Genomic DNA, 21,454 nt, shown 5'->3' on the forward strand with positions numbered 1-21,454 from the left:
GCTGTTCTTGTTACATTTTGAGATGTTCCAGAAGTAACAAAATGTTCGATAAAGCTTGAACTTTAGAGCACATTTTGATGTAGACAAAAAAATATTTCGTTTTTCAAACTCGGTACTGTTATTTTGCTAGTGAATCATTCCAGAACTACTGGGTGCAGCGTTCGCGGGAAGAGTTTGTTTAAGTGTGAGTGTCCTCTAGTATTGCAACGTTGTCAGTCATCGTGCTGCAATCTAAGCAAAATTGCTTGGAGTTTCTTCTGAGTTTTGCGGTGAAGTATCATTCCTTTTGTTTTTTTCACAAAAAACGAATCCTCTTCTCCAATTTCCATCCCCACGTCCGAAATTACCAACCGTGAAAGTGCGTAAACACACAAACTCTTCCGCTGCTCAATCCCCCAACCTGTGAGCCAAGAAGGGTGATTTTGCTCCGGTCCGAAGTGAAATCACTTAATGTGATACAATCTACGAAATATCTGACCAAGCGGCATTTACCCGAAATTACAAAGGCTAGACCAAGCCGAATTCGCGTTGCTTTGTCTGATCGGAAGCAAGCAAACGCCGTTGATGGATGATCAGCTCGTCACGTTAGAGTATCGCGTATATGTACCTTCACGAGACGTGGAGATTGAGGGTGTTGTCACCGAATGCAATTTGAGCGGCGATGGATTACTGAAGTACGAAGTTGACTCTTTCAAGGACTCCTTGCTTAAGTCAGTTAAGATACTTGAGTGCGAGCAATTGCACTCGGTATCATTCGAAGATTGGATAAAGAACTATTCCTCATCGGACTGCTTTCGAGAGGCTTTTGACGGATCTGCTCGGGCTAGACCCGTCTATATTGACAAGGTTGGTCTGCATGTTAGGAGGCCACAGTGCGTAAAGTGTGGAAAGTCTCATGTGGAAAATAATTGCACTACATGTGTCTATTGTGGCCACACTTCATATTATCGTTCGACAAGTCTAGTTTGCTTACTTCAGGCTACACATAACAAACAGGACAAGATTTGTTGCGGGGTTTCCGACATTCTATTTCCACAGATTGAGCTGCTAATTTCTAACGTACATGATAATAACAGAGTACTAAACTAGTTTAATAAAACGGGAGAAGATCTGTACAGGAAATTCATATGGTATTTCTAAAAAAAGCACAGGCCACTATCCCACCAATATCAAACATTTTCATTCAGCTTCTGACATACAAAACTTCTGCCTAGCTGTCATAAAACTTTAGTTTCATTGACATCAAATCATTCCCCCTTTCATAGTTCAATCAACCCGGCAAGAGCAATTCAATCAACTTCCCACTCGACGGCACTCCCCAAACCAGGCAAGCCGAAGCGGTACTCAAAACTGTGCGCAAAAAATAAACATCCATCCTCTACTCACTAGCCAGACCGAATCGAGTACAACAAACCTCCATCCTTCCGTAAAAATCTAAAAAAATCTAATATCAATACATTTTCCACTAGCCAAGTGGCAGCTATCCTCCATACCCGACCAAACCCGATCCCACCGACAACATGCCTCACCCAACGAGCAGCACCCTCTGCTATCAGGCACCGAACACGCACGGGTCGTTCCAACCAGCAATCCCCCTTGGGTAAATTTCCGATTGATTCAGATCGGCAAACCAAAACTATGGAATCTTGGTGGTTGAAAATAGAATGAAAAAAAACTGCCGCAGGAAATCAGCCCAATTGATTCTGGAAGCAGTGTTGCCAGATGAATCCAGCGAACCTGCCTAATCAACTGACAACAGTTTCAAAGACACACACACACACACATACACGATCGGATACGTATGTTGTGCGGTGAAAGCGAACGCTTCCAGGTGAATAGTTGCTGTGCACGTGCCACAGCGATAGACACGGGTATCAGCCTACCGCTAGGCTGAAGTATCATCTCCGTTCCCATCAATAACGAGAGCGAGTGAGAAAAGCGGCGAGGAAAGTTTTATCGCATTTGGTCCGTTCTGTGTGCACAAATGTAACAAAGAGATTTATTGGTTATCGATTTCGGAGTCTTTTATCCTAACTGCGTCTTCTGATGTCTTCTGGCAATTTGGAGGCGGAGTGAGATTGAACAGAGTTGCCCGCCTTCGGTTGTGCTAGCGTAAATTCGGTAAAGGGGTACTACGATGTTATTCTTCCCGAGACATCATAATCGATGTGCGAGTCACAAAAAAAACAAAAGAATCGATGGTGAATGAAGGTGCAGTGTGAACGTTTCTTTGTCAAACTTCGGCCCAGGTCAATTTAGGGTGTCAACTGTCATCATCCATCAACCCCTCGTTACGTGACCGAGCCGTTCGTTTGCTGGATGATAACAGTTTCCTCGAAATTCACACGTCGGAAGGCTTGAACATTGGCAACCGGAATGATGAATGGAAGATGGATTGAGTTTGGTGTTTTCGGTACGACGCACGGTAGCGGCACAGATAAAGAAAGACCGATGGCACACAACTCGGATTAGTGGGCAACCAGGCTTCATTCCTCCGTACATACGCGTAGATGGTAATCATCATATTTCAGGATGCGGGAAACGAGCCGTTTTATGGTGAGGTAAAGACATCGAGGAAGTTAGTTTATTTAATATTCTTTGGTGCAATAGCGAGGGTAAATAATTAATGTTTCTTGTTCGCTACTGTTGCGAGCTATAATTATGCGTCACTTGAATAAGGATTAAAAATTGAATTATCATTCTGTCGAAAGGCGAATTATTATTCTGGTGCCGAAACAAGTATTTCAACCTAGCGGATTACTTCCTAAACTAAGCAGGCAGTCAAGCATCGAGGAGGGTGAAAACTTTTGCCAACCGCGTCCCCAACCGGTGCTGTGGTATCGACGGAATGCTATCGGTTGATTGGATTCCGAATAGTCTAGCGATAGATTATTTGGATTGCCTCGGGAAACTTTTTGTGACCCAGATATTTCTATCCTGATAATGAGCTCGGTGACTTTTTCTGCTCTAGCGGGGTGGAGAGCCACCTTTAAAATTATCTACTTTGTGTGATACAGTACGATACAAGGGGTGAAACTTACCCGCGTAACCTTTTCGCGAGGAATGGCTGTCAAATCACACGGTGAGTCGCCGCACTGTAACGAGATAATGGGAAAATTTTGAGGTTAGTTTTTTTGGCTAAAAGGATTGTAAAAATGTTACAATCTTAGTGTGTGTAGTTGCAAATCTAGATCATTCGAATTAAGAAGAGTTGTTCCAATTGATTTTTCTTATATTTTTTACCCTCTGACTCTCTAAATGTTCCACATAGTTATCGATCGTACGATTTTCCGACTCATGTATTGGCAGATGAGGCATATATTTCACTACTCCGCTGTTTATCTTTTATTTTCGCTAATTGACTTAGAGAAATATTTCACATTTTTACGAGATTGAAAATAGCCGACAATGATACTGCACAAAGATGTTTTCGAAATGTAAACAATAACTCACAGTCATGGCCAGCTGGTGAGTGTCGTCTGCAAAAAGCAGGGGTGTGCTAAAGCGGGACTTTGGCATACTGGGACACATTGAATAGAACGATATAGCTTTAGGGCTGTGAACAGTCTTCCCAAATGAACATCTTACACAATGTTCGCTCTGATTCTGTTATCATATTAAACCCACATTTTGTGTACGAACACGCTATTTCGTACCAAAACACGTACACATGCTGTACAACCGAACCTCATGTACATACACGGTGTACGTAAACCTAGCAAACACACAGGTTCGTGGCCCCAGTTTTCTCTTTCTCACCTTTATTATCACTACATCGAGACGCAGCGTATTTTAGGTTGAACGAGTGCACGAAATTTTGCACACAAGTGCAAACTTGTCGATGTTCATGGGAAGTCTGGTTGTGAACCTGTGGAATTTTAGAACCTTGCAACTTTGAAATTTTGGAATCTTTAATCTTTGTAACTTTTGGAGTTTTTGAAACTTGGAACTGTTGAATTTTTGTTTTTTAACTTTTATACTTTCGAACTTTTGAATTTTTGCGCTTCAGAACATTGCAACATCAGAGCTGTTGTACTTCGAAGTCTTTAGAGCTATTAAGCCTTGGATGATTGGAACTTTGAAACTTTGAAATTTTCGAACTGTTGAATTTTGAAACTTTGGAACTCTTGAGGTTTGAAACTGTGGAACTTGGGAGCTTTGGATCTATTGGCACTTTGGAACATTTTAACTTTAGAACTTTGAAGCTTTGAATTACTTTGAAACTTGGTGCAAGTTCCCAATAATGAAACTTTAAAATGTGTGTACCATGAAACTGTTTGACTGAAGTACTTTGGAATATTAGTATTTTGGGACTTAGGAGTTTTTTATCGTTGGAAATATAGAATTTTCTAACCAAAGTAAATTTGGAAGTTTAGTACTTCTGAACTTTGGAACTTTGTTACAGTATTAGAACTTTATACCTTCAGAGCCTTAGAACAATATAACAAGTTCAGAACTGTCAAAATATTGGAGTTTCAGAACTAAGGAATTTAATACTTGAGAACAACAGTATTTTAGTACATTCGAATTTTAAAACCTCAAAATTTTAGAAACTTTAGGACGTCATAATGCTACTTTAGAGCGTAACAAATTTTATAACATTAGAGCTTTGAGGTTTCGGAACTTTGAAGTTTTAGTACTTTAGAACTATGAAAATTAAAACTTTGGAATTGTCAAATTTCAGGACTGTAGAACACTAGTATTTTAGAACTTCAAATTGTCAGAGCGTTAGGACATTTGATTTTTTTAAACTTCAGAACAAGATCTTAAATTTTTTTTCTTTTTTTGGAATGTAAGATTCTTAGAATTTTTAAAGTTTTCGATTTTAAATATGCAGGACTTGAAAATTGTATTACTTTAGAACTTTACCATTTTAGTACGTTAGAATTTTAGCACTTCAGGACTTTTGAACTATGAAACTATCGAATTTCAGAGCTTCAATTGTTTAAAACATTAGGCCATTAGAATATTGACCTTAATAATTTAGAACAGTAGAACAATAGAGCTTTACAGTTTAGAACCTTAGAATTCTAGTATTTTAGAACTTTTGAACTCTAAACTGATAACATTTTAGAACACTAGAGCTCCAGAGCTTTGGAACTTTTTTATTTTAAAACGTTAGAGGTTATTGAAATTTTAGAACCTTACAGTTTTAGAACCATAGAACCCTTAAATTTAAAGATTTTAGATTTTTAGGACTTGAGAATTTTAACACTTTAGAACTTGAGTACATTAAAGCTTTAGTGCTGTATAACTGTAGAATTTTAGAACTATAGAATGAAAGACCTTTTGAATTCTAGAACGTCATCGTTCTACTACTACTGACACTAGTACTACTAGTTCTACTATGTTAGTTCTTTAGAATTTTAGAACTTCTAGATCTTAAAACTTTAGAATTTTTAGAAATTAAGTTCAATAGAGCTACAGAACCTTTGAACCATAGAATTGTATGATTTAGAAATTTTAGAACATAATAATTTTAGAACTTTACTTTTGAACTCTAGAATATTACCATTTTAGAATTTTAAAACCTCAAGGCTTTAGGACATTAGAATGCATTTCTTTTGGAATTTGTTAAGAATTCAAGAACGCCTTTTAGATCTTCACAACTTTGGAATTTTACTTTAGAACGTTACCTTCAAGTGTTAGAATTTCAAGATTTTAGAACTTTAGAGTTTCAAAATTACACAACTTTAGAACTGTAGAATTTTTGAACCATAAAGTGTTTGTTGGAACGCTCGAACTCCAGAATACTAGCATTTTAGAACATTAAAGCTTCAGAGCTTTAAAACATTAGAACATAAATTTTGTTTAAACTTCAGCACCCAATGTCTTCATAATTTTAGAATTGTAACATTTAACATTTTGAAGAACATTGAAATTCAAGAATATTAGAACATTAGTACTTTAGAACGGTATTATTTAGAACAATAGAAGTTTGAACCTTTCGAATTCCAGAAAGTAAACTTTTCAAAACATATCTTGAGAATTTTGGAACTTGGATAATTTAGAACATTAGATATTTTGGAATCCTAGATCTTTTAGTTTTGAAATTTTACGATTTTTAGAACTTGATAATTTTAGAATTTTAGAACAGTACAATTCGCACGAGTTTTAAAACTTTTGAACTCTAATGTGATGGCATTCTATAACTTTAGAACATTTAGAACTGTGGAAGTTCAGAACTTCGAAAGATAAATTTTTTAGAACAATATATTTTTAGTTTTAGTGAGTTATAACTTCAAAACATTAGAACTTCAGAGCTGTAGAATTTTAAAAGCATCATATCTAAAAAAATTAGAACTTTAGAACTGAAAAAGTTTTCAACTTCCGAACGTTTGCATTTTAGAACATTAGAATTTTAGAGCTTAAAAATATTAGAATTTTATTATTTGATTTAGAATTTTAGATTTTTAGGACTAGAGAATATGAACAATTTAGAACTTGACAGCTTTAGGATTCTAGAACTGTATAATTTCAGAACTATAGAATGTTAGGGCTTTTGAATTCTAGAACGTTAGCATTCTAGAGCTACATAAGAGCTTCAGATTTTTAGAACTTTAAAATCTTAGCGCCTTAGAAATTTTGGAGCTTTAGAGTTATAGAACTTTTGAACCTTAGAATTCTAAGATTTAGAATATAATTTTAGAACTTTTGAACTCTAGAATGTTACCATTTTAGAATTTTAATGCTTCAAAGCTTTAGCACATTGGAACATTTTTTAAAGTTTAGTCTTAGTTTAGGTCTTTAGAATTTTAGATCATAAAAACATTTTGAAGTTTGGGACTTTAAAGGCCATATAAAGCTTATAATTTCACGAATCTATATTTTTAGAACCCGAGAATTTTAAAATTTTAACTGTAGAATTTCAGAATTCTAGGCCCTGAATATTTTAGAACTTAAATACTTTAGGACTTTAGAACATTAGAACGGTAGAATATACAACTGTAGAAATATTGGCCTTTTGAATGCTGGAACGTTTTTTACCTATATTAAATCCTTAGTTTTAGAACATTGTGGCATAGAATTAGAGATTACTTGGGCTTAAGAATTTTCGAGTTAAAATGCCTTAGAACTTTAGAACATTATTTATTTTTTAATTTATTTGTACTGGTCTTCGAAGTATTCGTACAGACAGTTCCTGAATTATTACTAATTCTAAGTTTAAAAGTAGTCTTGGTTATGTTAAAATAATACAGGTTAGCTACATCATTAAAATTACGACAGCACACATTGAACGGATTGTTCTGAGCAAAAAGTATACGATACATAGGAGAAATCAGTTCTGTACTGTAGTACTGTAGAATTTTAGACCTTTTGAACGTTTCTAAATATATTAGATCTTTACGATTTTGAAACCTTTAGAAATTTTAGAGTTTTAATCCCTCAGTTTCAGAACCTGAGAATTTTTAAATTTTAGTTGTTTTAGAACTTAATAATTTTAGAATTTGAATACTTTAGAACATAGTTTTCGAATTTTAGAGCGCAGCGACCTTAGAACTGTGTGTTTTCAGAATACTGGAACTTCAATATTTTAGAACATTAGAACAACATATGTTTAGAAGCTTAGGCCTTTAGAGCTGTGAAACATCAGAACTTTAGAACAGCGGAATTTAAGAACAATGAATTTAAGATTTTTAGAATTGAAGAACTTTTTAACTTCTGATGTTTTGTATTTTAGAATATTAGAATTTTCAGAGCTTCCGAAAGTTGCAAGAATTGTCAAAACTTTAGAACAATGGTACTTTACAACTAAAGTTGGAATGTTTGATAATTATGGTTCTGGAGCTTTAGAACTGTGGATTCTTAGAATACTAGAATTTTTAAACTTTGGTGTTGTAATTAGATCTAAAATGTTGATCTCTAGTGCCTTAGAAGTTAAGAACCCTCAGGACATTAGAACATAGGGCATCAGCACTTTAGAAAGTTCTAGACATGAAGTTCTAGAGTTTTTTAGAAGTTAGAGGCTTGAAACTTTTGAACTTGGCAGCATCATATCTTTAGAATTTGAAAGCTTTAAGATTTGAGAAGATTTTTAGAAAACTTTTGAATTTTAGAATTTTAAACCTTTTGAGCCATATACATTTTAGGATTTTAAATTTTAAGAGCTTGAAAATTTGAGTTTTTATACTTCAGAACTGTACAATATTGGAAATAATTTCATTCAAGAACTTTTGAATTTTCCATACTTAAAACTTCATAACGAATTTCAAAGTTCTGAAGTACTACAGTTCTAGTGTATAAACTCTGAAGTTCTAAAATTATATGTGTTTCCGTACATCAACGTCTGCAGAGCTGTCAGATTTTATGACGAGGAAAACTGTTCGGTTCACGGTGCAGTAAGAACTCGCGGTCACTTAGATAAATTCCGTCGGTTTATTCAGTTGAACTAGGCACTTAAGCCCAAACTGTTCAGTATAAAACGTGGCACTATTCTGTATGTAATTCATTTTCTTCTATATTGTGACCTTGTAGTATGATAAGGTTTGTTACAAGTTATTAGGAGTAACTATTGATACTGATTAACTATGAATAATGACTGACTGTTCTGATTGCAATTTGCACTATATATATATATATATGTAGGTTGCTTCAATTATTAGATGAACACAACTGTTCTGCTCAGGAAGTGAGAATCTTCTAGAAAAACTGACTGCAGTATGAGTGTTGAACGCAACAAACTCTTCCGTAACGCCTATAGTAGTTGGTTCATTATGCGATACCTAACTGTCCTGTACTACAGTGAAGTCTCACTTCCTCGAACTTATGCAACCCTAAAGCTGGCGCAAACAATATGGATTACGAAATTTTGAAGTTCTTAAATTGTAAAGTTATAATTTAGAACTTAGTAACATTTTGCGATCTCTATAATTATTGAACTTCAGAGATTTAAACATTAAAGCTATAGTACTTCAAAACATTGAACACACAGAATTCACACAAATACTCTCGTTCTTTAAATTCGTTTGTTTGACTCGGTGAATAAATAAAAAAATTATTTGCTTATTTAATCCTTCGCAGTTTTTGAAGCGCAACGTATGATACAAATGGCACATGACAATCTGATATTCTAAAGCGCACAGAGTACTGTAAGCATAAGAAATACCACAAAGCCCTAATACTTTTCATAACAACGTGAATGTGAGAATCAATGCTTCATTAGTAAGTGACGATAGTTTATGTAGTTTTACCGCGATCGTGTTGTCGTTTCAGATTTCAAGGAAACGAAGTCAAAACGCAAATCCCATGACTGGTTACTTTTCGAGGTTAACATGTGTTCACTTTTTTATTTTTCTATTTTTGCACACTTTCACATTTTCTCTTTTCACCATCATCATTTTTGGGTTTCACTTTTCCACTTTCTTACTTTTTCGGATTTTCCATATTGTTCAAAACAAATTTTCAATAAAATACTATTATAAAAAAATAAAATGTACACCAATAACACTAGTTTATAGCAAAAAAAATCTTCTCAAACTTCACTTTAAATTGGTTCAAGGCTACCATTGATACACAATGGAACGAACAGAGGCCTGTTAGTGCTTCCTTGTGCTATTGTAGATCAAATACTGTTAAACTACTAGCTCCTATATTCTGAAGTAAATTACAGTGGAGAAAAAAAGATTCTGTGAGTCTGGCAACCATCACCAACGAAATAGATCCCGGGGTGCAAATTTTCGTATTTATTTCCGATCCAAAAGTTGCTCGAGAAGCTGCAATCAATTTTAGTTTGCCGAATAAAGTGATTTCTTTGGGACCCGGAAAGGGGTTTGGCTTTAGCCGGGTTGAACGAAGAAAGTAGTAACACAAACCAGAGGGTGGTTTGGTGAACTCTGAAGAGTTTCGAATGGAAAGGAAAGGGTGTGCGGTAGGTGGCAACCTAATTTTAAATCGAAGAAATGAAGTACCACCACCAGCAGCAGCCAACCCAGAAACAGTTGGCGAGGGTTCGATATCATCTTATGCGCTTCTATTTTCGGGTAAACCCCTAACCACACGCCATCCTACGCCGCCTAGGAGGTGTAAAGGCCGAATCAATTTTCCATTGGCTGGTGGTGGTGCTTTTGTGCCAGTTTGTACTTCGTTTCTTTCTTCTTGTTCTGTAGATGCTACCTTCCCTGGCTGAACTGTGTGTTTGTGGGGTCAAGATGACACCGGGCTGCGATGAAGTTGTGGAGAACGAAATCGATTTAAAGTTTTCTTTTCCGATCCGTTGAAACATATATTCCGTTTATGTGTTGACCGGTTTATTTTGCTGCTTCCGTTAGCAGATTGGAAGCTGGTTGGATCAGAAGTTCTTGTTTCTTTTTTCAACCTACTATATGCTAACTACTTTCGTTGGTTTTGCTCATGTGTTCGATGTTTTGAATAATCTTCCCTAGATTTAACGTTCACCCAGATTAGAATATTCTCACCAACATTTGAATCCAGACCATTAAACAAGTGTTAGTAAATGTTAGTTGAAATCAGTATCAGCTTGAAGCTGACATTTTTATACGAACTTTTTAAACATTAGAGCGAGCCTAGAGCAACGTGCAACCGAAAAAGAAAATCAGCATAAATCACAGAATATTTATTGGCAACTGTTTGTTCAGGTACTCACCAGAACGAAACGACTTTCAGTAGTATTTGCTTTTCGCGGGAAAATGGCGATTTATGCTTAGGGCTACGGAGAAAAGTGCGCGGTTTTTCACTGACATATTCGTACAAGTGACCGTTTATACAAACGAACAGCAGCAACAATAAACAATATCAAGCTAGGGGAGAAGCGGACGGTTCAAACTGACAGAAGCAATATTTCTCTTCGCCTCCTACGATCCGAATTCGCAATTAAAAGTTGATGGAGTTGTGTGCTCGTGCTTTATATACTGACGCGCAGACTAAAACAAAAGGGACTAACTGTACGTTGCAAAACCAGACCTTACGATTAATTCCAGCTGTTCAATTTATCAATTATTGCGAGAAAGTGACTTTTAACCTGGCTATAATTCAAAAATGAAAAATTTCACTGACTTTTCTCACACAGCAGGAAAGGTAGGATCCCTCTTGCGAAATTGTTTATTATATTTTTAACTGGAACGCGATTCCAGCCAACAGTAGTACACACAACTGTAATGTTGCATCAAAGCCAAATGCGAAAGTAGGAAGGAAAAATGAGACGACGAAACTTTTCTCGAACCTTGGATTGCTTCATCTATGCTGGAAAGTTTTACGAGCGAGAAGCCTTGCGCTTGAAAAAAAATTGTCGGACATAAAGCTGCTGGGATTTGAGTAGGTATAGGTGCAAACTAATTTTGTTAAAGGGGTTTTTATTGTTTGAAATATACCCGTTAAAATTGAATTCTAAATGAAGGCTAAACAGCTACGAATAGGTTGTAGTAGGATTGGACTAAACTAACGGAAAGTTAATTAACCTAGTTTTAGGGATTATATGAAAAAATACACAAAAAATGCGAAAGTCTGGATCCTCGTTTGACGCGCGTCAAATTGCGATACGATACGTTGGTAACTGGAGTGACGTATAGAATTTGACTGTTAAATGCAACAATTTTACGAGATTTTGAAAATAAAGTCTTCAAACATCGGAACATAATTTAGCCATCGGCGGTTAAACACATCCAAACAATTTCTTGGGTTCATAACCTAACCTTTACTGATTCCGTATACTATCAACACGAAACGGAAACGAACAATTGAGATCATCATAGCAGCAAATAATCCGGTCAGGTCAAAGTTACAAATGCTGTCTTTTAAGCATTCCGACCTGAACGTTCATACAGTCACGAAGCCGATATTTCGTCGTGTCCCAATAGCTGACATCGAATGGAGATGGTACTTCATATTGACGGCTCAGTTGGAGAGTCCTAGGTTGTCAATTTTTCTGGTACACTTTTTAGAGTATGTGTTCGCCGAAATAGTTGTAACACAAAGGCGCTTAGGCCTCGATCACCGGTAACTTTAACAATAACACAATCGAAGTAGGCGATCTATCCATGTTCACTACAGAAGATTCGTTTTAAACATTCGTATTGCAATACCGAGAGGTGGAATCTGTTACAAATGAGACTTGTAAAACCTTTTCGAGCAATGATAGCAGAGTTCGTGGGGGGAAAATTCAGTACTTTCCATACTCCCTATGCTCAGAATACTCTGTGTACCTATGTGAATCAGATTGTTACGTGCCATTTTTGCATATGTTTCGGTACAAAAACTGCAGCAGACTTCCGCATGCATCGGGAAACTGTCGCACAGATTTAAATACACAAAAATTGTTCACCGTCCCCTCTTCTTATGTCACAAATTGTCACGAAGTTCTTTATACCCCCTCCCCTAATACATAACGAATTATTTTTAATTTTTTTATTGTTCATTAAAACATGCTACGTCACATTCTAGTTTACTCCTTCTCCGCTATATGTTACTCACGTCCAAAAAAGGTTACATAATTTATGGATGATCCCACAAAGTTTGTTTAAAAAAAATTAAAATTTCAAAGCACAAAAATTGTATAGTTCTACAGCTCTAAAGTTTTACAATTGCAAAGTATCAAGGCCCTCGAGCTATAAGTTTAGAACATACCAAATTTACAATGTCTTATTGTTTTGAATTTCTAAAATTCTAACACAAAGATCAAAATTCATAAAGCTGTAAAACTCCAAAGCTTGGAAAATTTTTAAATTCTATAATTGTAAAGCTCTAGGACAAGAGTTTTCGAACATTTTAATGATTTATGGTTTTGATGAACCTAAATACTATGATTTAAAAATTCTTTTACACGAATGTTATAAATTTCTGATGGTTTAAAGTTAAAAAACTTTTCGGTTCAAAAATCTTACCATTCCATAAATTTAATATTCTACAGTTCTAAAGTTCTAATGTTCCAAGATTCTTATGCTACAGAGTTCTAAAACTCTCTAGCTCTAAAATTGAGAAGTAGTAAAATTCTTATGTTCCAACGTTTTAAAATTTATGGTTCTAAAATAATGAATCTCCAAAGCTTTTGAGCAAAAGCTTTAAAATTCGGAAGCTTTGAAATACAAAAATTCGAACGTTTTTGAAAAAATGTTTTTCAGCTCTGAAACTTTAACATCTTATAGTTTAAAAATAATACAGTTCTATATTTCTATGGGTTTAAAATTCTAAAATTTCAAAGTTCTAAAATCTCAAAGATCTAAAGCTCTATAGTTCTAAAATTGCAAAGTAATAATGCTCTGGAACTATAATTTTAAATCATACTAAAGTTCTAATGTCCCAAATTTTTCAAGTTCTTACATTCTATAGTTCTAAAACTTTAGAACTAGAATGTTAGAATATTTCAATGATCTATATTTTGATGTGCTAATATACTAAAGCCATTAAGTTTTAAAATTTCTCATGTACGAATGTTTATAGAATATCTGAACAGTTCTAATATATAATGTTCCAGTGTTCTAAAATTCTATAGTTTCAACATCCTAGAGCTCTTATCTCATTCTTATCTTCCAAAGTTGTAAAATTTATTTTTCTATAATTTTGAAGTTTCAAGCTCCTGACATAGAGTATTGGAACATTGGAAGTTTCCAAAATCATATAGTTCTAAAACTCTGCAGTTCTAAAATTCACAAGCTCTAAAACTTAAAAGTATTAAAGCTCTAGAGCTCGAGTTTTAGAACTATTCAAAGTATTCAGTTCCAAAACTACAATATTATAGTTCTATAATTCTAAGGATCTAAAATTCCAATGTTCTAAAATTGCACAGTTCTAAAGCTCTATGGCGAGAATTTTGAATTAAAGAACTAATGTTGTAAAGCTCTACAATTCCAAAATCATAGTTCTAAGCTTCTAAAATTCTGAAAGTTTAAACTTTTTTTTTAATATTTAGTTATTTAGTTATTTAGTTATTAGATATTAGCTGTTAGTTATTAGTTATTAGTTATTAGTTATTAGTTATTAGTTATTAGTTATTAGTTATTAGTTATTAGTTATTAGTTATTAGTTATTTAGTTATTTAGTTATTTAGTTATTTAGTTATTAGCTATTAGTTATTAGTTATTAGTTGTTAGTTATTAGCTATTAGTTATTAGTTATTAGTTATTAGTTATTTAGTTATTTAGTTATTTAGTTATTAGATATTAGCTATTAGTTATTAGTTATTAGTTATTAGTTATTAGTTATTAGTTATTAGTTATTAGTTATTAGTTATTAGTTATTAGTTATTAGTTATTAGTTATTAGTTATTAGTTATTAGTTATTAGTTATTAGTTATTAGTTATTAGTTATTAGTTATTAGTTATTAGTTATTAGTTATTAGTTATTAGTTATTAGTTATTAGTTATTAGTTATTAGTTATTAGTTATTAGTTATTAGTTATTTAGTTATTTAGTTATTTAGTTATTAGATATTAGCTATTAGTTATTAGTTATTAGTTATTAGTTATTAGTTATTAGTTATTAGTTATTAGTTATTAGTTATTAGTTATTAGTTATTAGTTATTAGTTATTAGTTATTAGTTATTTAGTTATTTAGTTATTTAGTTATTTAGTTATTAGATATTAGCTATTAGTTATTAGTTATTAGTTATTAGTTATTAGTTATTAGTTATTAGTTATTAGTTATTAGTTATTAGTTATTAGTTATTAGTTATTAGTTATTAGTTATTAGTTATTAGTTATTAGTTATTAGTTATTAGTTATTAGTTATTAGTTATTAGTTATTAGTTATTAGTTATTAGTTATTAGTTATTAGTTATTTAGTTATTTAGTTATTTAGTTATTTAGTTATTAGATATTAGCTATTAGTTATTAGTTATTAGTTATTAGTTATTAGTTATTAGTTATTAGTTATTAGTTATTAGTTATTAGTTATTAGTTATTAGTTATTAGTTATTAGTTATTAGTTATTAGTTATTAGTTATTAGTTATTAGTTATTAGTTATTAGTTATTAGTTATTAGTTATTAGTTATTAGTTATTAGTTATTAGTTATTAGTTATTAGTTATTAGTTATTAGTTATTAGTTATTAGTTATTAGTTATTAGTTATTAGTTATTAGTTATTAGTTATTAGTTATTAGTTATTAGTTATTAGTTATTAGTTATTAGTTATTAGTTATTAGTTATTAGTTATTAGTTATTAGTTATTAGTTATTAGTTATTAGTTATTAGTTATTAGTTATTAGTTATTAGTTATTAGTTATTAGTTATTAGTTATTAGTTATTAGTTATTAGTTATTAGTTATTAGCTATTAGTTATTAGTTATTAGTTATTAGTTATTAGTTATTAGTTATTAGTTATTAGTTATTAGTTATTAGTTATTAGTTATTAGTTATTAGTTATTAGTTATTAGTTATTAGTTATTAGTTATTAGTTATTAGTTATTAGTTATTAGTTATTAGTTATTAGTTATTAGTTATTAGTTATTAGTTATTAGTTATTAGTTATTAGTTATTAGTTATTAGTTATTAGTTATTAGTTATTAGTTATTAGTTATTAGTTATTAGTTATTAGTTATTAGTTATTAGTTATTAGTTATTAGTTATTAGTTATTAGTTATTAGTTATTAGTTATTAGTTATTAGTTATTAGTTATTAGTTATTAGTTATTAGTTATTAGTTATTAGTTATTAGTTATTAGTTATTAGTTATTAGTTATTAGTTATTAGTTATTAGTTATTAGTTATTAGTTATTAGTTATTAGTTATTAGTTATTAGTTATTAGTTATTAGTTATTAGTTATTAGTTATTAGTTATTAGTTATTAGTTATTAGTTATTAGTTATTAGTTATTAGTTATTAGTTATTAGTTATTAGTTATTAGTTATTAGTTATTAGTTATTAGTTATTAGTTATTAGTTATTAGTTATTAGTTATTAGTTATTAGTTATTAGTTATTAGTTATTAGTTATTAGTTATTAGTTATTAGTTATTAGTTATTAGTTATTAGTTATTAGTTATTAGTTATTAGTTATTAGTTATTAGTTATTAGTTATTAGTTATTAGTTATTAGTTATTAGTTATTAGTTATTAGTTATTAGTTATTAGTTATTAGTTATTAGTTATTAGTTATTAGTTATTAGTTATTAGTTATTAGTTATTAGTTATTAGTTATTAGTTATTAGTTATTAGTTATTAGTTATTAGTTATTAGTTATTAGTTATTAGTTATTAGTTATTAGTTATTAGTTATTAGTTATTAGTTATTAGTTATTAGTTATTAGTTATTAGTTATTGGTTATTAGTTATTAGTTATTTAGTTATTTAGTTATTTAGTTATTTAGATATTAGCTATTAGTTATTAGTTATTAGTTATTAGTTATTAGTTATTAGTTATTTAGTTATTTAGTTATTTAGTTATTAGATATTAGCTATTAGTTATTAGTTATTAGTTATTAGTTATTAGTTATTAGTTATTAGTTATTAGTTATTAGTTATTAGTTATTAGTTATTAGTTATTAGTTATTAGTTATTAGTTATTAGTTATTAGTTATTAGTTATTAGTTATTAGTTATTAGTTATTAGTTATTAGTTATTAGTTATTAGTTATTAGCTATTAGTTATTAGTTATTAGTTATTAGTTATTAGTTATTAGTTATTAGTTATTAGTTATTAGTTATTAGTTATTAGTTATTAGTTATTAGTTATTAGTTATTAGTTATTAGTTATTAGTTATTAGTTATTAGTTATTAGTTATTAGTTATTAGTTATTAGTTATTAGTTATTAGTTATTAGTTATTAGTTATTAGTTATTAGTTATTAGTTATTAGTTATTAGTTATTAGTTATTAGTTATTAGTTATTAGTTATTAGTTATTAGTTATTAGTTATTAGTTATTAGTTATTAGTTATTAGTTATTTAGTTATTTAGTTATTTAGTTATTAGATATTAGCTATTAGTTATTAGTTATTAGTTATTAGTTATTAGTTATTAGTTATTAGTTATTAGTTATTAGTTATTAGTTATTAGTTATTTAGTTATTTAGTTATTTAGTTATTAGATATTAGCTATTAGTTATTAGTTATTAGTTATTAGTTATTAGTTATTAGTTATTAGTTATTAGTTATTAGTTATTAGTTATTAGTTATTAGTTATTAGTTATTAGTTATTAGTTATTAGTTATTAGTTATTAGTTATTAGTTATTAGTTATTAGTTATTAGTTATTAGTTATTAGTTATTAGTTATTAGTTATTAGTTATTAGTTATTAGTTATTAGTTATTAGTTATTAGTTATTAGTTATTAGTTATTAGTTATTAGTTATTAGTTATTAGTTATTAGTTATTAGTTATTAGTTATTAGTTATTAGTTATTAGTTATTAGTTATTAGTTATTAGTTATTAGTTATTAGTTATTAGTTATTAGTTATTAGTTATTAGTTATTAGTTATTAGTTATTAGTTATTAGTTATTAGTTATTAGTTATTAGTTATTAGTTATTAGTTATTAGTTATTAGTTATTAGTTATTAGTTATTAGTTATTAGTTATTAGTTATTAGTTATTAGTTATTAGTTATTAGTTATTAGTTATTAGTTATTAGTTATTAGTTATTAGTTATTAGTTATTAGTTATTAGTTATTAGTTATTAGTTATTAGTTATTAGTTATTAGTTATTAGTTATTAGTTATTAGTTATTAGTTATTAGTTATTAGTTATTAGTTATTAGTTATTAGTTATTAGTTATTAGTTATTAGTTATTAGTTATTAGTTATTAGTTATTAGTTATTAGTTATTAGTTATTAGTTATTAGTTATTAGTTATTAGTTATTAGTTATTAGTTATTAGTTATTAGTTATTAGTTATTTAGTTATTTAGTTATTTAGTTATTAGATATTAGCTATTAGTTATTAGTTATTAGTTATTAGTTATTAGTTATTAGTTATTAGTTATTAGTTATTAGTTATTAGTTATTAGTTATTAGTTATTAGTTATTAGTTATTAGTTATTAGTTATTAGTTATTAGTTATTAGTTATTAGTTATTAGTTATTAGTTATTAGTTATTAGTTATTAGTTATTAGTTATTAGTTATTAGTTATTAGTTATTAGTTATTAGTTATTAGTTATTAGTTATTAGTTATTAGCTATTAGTTATTAGTTATTAGTTATTAGTTATTAGTTATTAGTTATTAGTTATTAGTTATTAGTTATTAGTTATTAGTTATTAGTTATTAGTTATTAGTTATTAGTTATTAGTTATTAGTTATTAGTTATTAGTTATTAGTTATTAGTTATTAGTTATTAGTTATTAGTTATTAGTTATTAGTTATTAGTTATTAGTTATTAGTTATTAGTTATTAGTTATTAGTTATTAGTTATTTAGTTATTTAGTTATTTAGTTATTAGATATTAGCTATTAGTTATTAGTTATTAGTTATTAGTTATTAGTTATTAGTTATTAGTTATTAGTTATTAGTTATTAGTTATTAGTTATTAGTTATTTAGTTATTTAGTTATTTAGTTATTAGATATTAGCTATTAGTTATTAGTTATTAGTTATTAGTTATTAGTTATTAGTTATTAGTTATTAGTTATTAGTTATTAGTTATTAGTTATTAGTTATTAGTTATTAGTTATTAGTTATTAGTTATTAGTTATTAGTTATTAGTTATTAGTTATTAGTTATTAGTTATTAGTTATTAGTTATTAGTTATTAGTTATTAGTTATTAGTTATTAGTTATTAGTTATTAGTTATTAGTTATTAGTTATTAGCTATTAGTTATTAGTTATTAGTTATTAGTTATTAGTTATTAGTTATTAGTTATTAGTTATTAGTTATTAGTTATTAGTTATTAGTTATTAGTTATTAGTTATTAGTTATTAGTTATTAGTTATTAGTTATTAGTTATTAGTTATTAGTTATTAGTTATTAGTTATTAGTTATTAGTTATTAGTTATTAGTTATTAGTTATTAGTTATTAGTTATTAGTTATTAGTTATTTAGTTATTTAGTTATTTAGTTATTAGATATTAGCTATTAGTTATTAGTTATTAGTTATTAGTTATTAGTTATTAGTTATTAGTTATTAGTTATTAGTTATTAGTTATTAGTTATTAGTTATTAGTTATTTAGTTATTTAGTTATTTAGTTATTAGATATTAGCTATTAGTTATTAGTTATTAGTTATTAGTTATTAGTTATTAGTTATTAGTTATTAGTTATTAGTTATTAGTTATTAGTTATTAGTTATTAGTTATTAGTTATTAGTTATTAGTTATTAGTTATTAGTTATTAGTTATTAGTTATTAGTTATTAGTTATTAGTTATTAGTTATTAGTTATTAGTTATTAGTTATTAGTTATTAGTTATTAGTTATTAGTTATTAGTTATTAGTTATTAGTTATTAGTTATTAGTTATTAGTTATTAGTTATTAGTTATTAGTTATTAGTTATTAGTTATTAGTTATTAGTTATTAGTTATTAGTTATTAGTTATTAGTTATTAGTTATTAGTTATTAGTTATTAGTTATTAGTTATTAGTTATTAGTTATTAGTTATTAGTTATTAGTTATTAGTTATTAGTTATTAGTTATTAGTTATTAGTTATTAGTTATTAGTTATTAGTTATTAGTTATTAGTTATTAGTTATTAGTTATTAGTTATTAGTTATTAGTTATTAGTTATTAGTTATTAGTTATTAGTTATTAGTTATTAGTTATTAGTTATTAGTTATTAGTTATTAGTTATTAGTTATTAGTTATTAGTTATTAGTTATTAGTTATTAGTTATTAGTTATTAGTTATTAGTTATTAGTTATTAGTTATTAGTTATTAGTTATTAGTTATTAGTTATTAGTTATTAGTTATTAGTTATTTAGTTATTTAGTTATTTAGTTATTAGATATTAGCTATTAGTTATTAGTTATTAGTTATTAGTTATTAGTTATTAGTTATTAGTTATTAGTTATTAGTTATTAGTTATTAGTTATTAGTTATTAGTTATTAGTTATTAGTTATTAGTTATTAGTTATTAGTTATTAGTTATTAGTTATTAGTTATTAGTTATTAGTTATTAGTTATTAGTTATTAGTTATTAGCTATTAGTTATTAGTTATTAGTTATTAGTTATTAGTTATTAGTTATTAGTTATTAGTTATTAGTTATTAGTTATTAGTTATTAGTTATTAGTTATTAGTTATTAGTTATTAGTTATTAGTTATTAGTTATTAGTTATTAGTTATTAGCTATTAGTTATTAGTTATTAGTTATTAGTTATTAGTTATTAGTTATTAGTTATTAGTTATTAGTTATTAGTTATTAGTTATTAGTTATTAGTTATTAGTTATTAGTTATTAGTTATTAGTTATTAGTTATTAGTTATTAGTTATTAGTTATTAGTTATTAGTTATTAGTTATTAGTTATTAGTTATTAGTTATTAGTTATTAGTTATTAGTTATTAGTTATTAGTTATTAGTTATTAGTTATTAGTTATTAGTTATTAGTTATTAGTTATTAGTTATTAGTTATTAGTTATTAGTTATTAGTTATTAGTTATTAGTTATTAGTCATTAGTTATTAGTTATTAGTTATTAGTTATTTAGTTATTTAGTTATTTAGTTATTAGATATTAGCTATTAGTTATTAGTTATTAGTTATTAGTTATTAGTTATTAGTTATTAGTTATTAGTTATTAGTTATTAGTTATTTAGTTATTTAGTTATTTAGTTATTTAGTTATTAGATATTAGCTATTAGTTATTAGTTATTAGTTATTAGTTATTAGTTATTAGTTATTAGTTATTAGTTATTAGTTATTAGTTATTAGTTATTAGTTATTAGTTATTAGTTATTAGTTATTAGTTATTAGTTATTAGTTATTAGTTATTAGTTATTAGTTATTAGTTATTAGTTATTAGTTATTAGTTATTAGTTATTAGTTATTAGTTATTAGTTATTAGTTATTAGTTATTAGTTATTAGTTATTAGTTATTAGTTATTAGTTATTAGTTATTAGTTATTAGTTATTAGTTATTAGTTATTAGTTATTAGTTATTAGTTATTAGTTATTAGTTATTAGTTATTAGTTATTAGTTATTAGTTATTAGTTATTAGTTATTAGTTATTAGTTATTAGTTATTAGTTATTAGTTATTAGTTATTAGTTATTAGTTATTAGTTATTAGTTATTAGTTATTAGTTATTAGTTATTAGTTATTAGTTATTAGTTATTAGTTATTAGTTATTAGTTATTAGTTATTAGTTATTAGTTATTAGTTATTAGTTATTAGTTATTAGTTATTAGTTATTAGTTATTAGTTATTAGTTATTAGTTATTAGTTATTAGTTATTAGTTATTAGTTATTAGTTATTAGTTATTAGTTATTAGTTATTAGTTATTAGTTATTAGTTATTAGTTATTAGTTATTAGTTATTAGTTATTAGTTATTAGTTATTAGTTATTAGTTATTAGTTATTAGTTATTAGTTATTAGTTATTAGTTATTAGTTATTAGTTATTAGTTATTAGTTATTAGTTATTAGTTATTAGTTA

General features: G+C 27.8%; 1 protein-coding gene across 9 annotated transcripts in view; it reads right to left on the reverse strand.

Moving 5' to 3' along the window:
* The window catches only part of LOC131676612 (neurexin-3), a 252,382-nt gene that overhangs the window by 163,869 nt on the left and 67,059 nt on the right, over window positions 1-21,454 (reverse strand). For all 9 annotated transcript variants that reach the window (XM_058955779.1, XM_058955780.1, XM_058955778.1 and 6 more), the window contains exon 5: window positions 3,042-3,095. In XM_058955779.1, the coding sequence (XP_058811762.1) occupies window positions 3,042-3,095 (54 nt within the window). The remainder of the gene's footprint in view (window positions 1-3,041; window positions 3,096-21,454) is intronic.

This window comes from Topomyia yanbarensis, chromosome 1 (assembly GCF_030247195.1).
Source record: "Topomyia yanbarensis strain Yona2022 chromosome 1, ASM3024719v1, whole genome shotgun sequence".
Taxonomy (NCBI): Eukaryota; Metazoa; Arthropoda; class Insecta; order Diptera; family Culicidae; genus Topomyia; species Topomyia yanbarensis.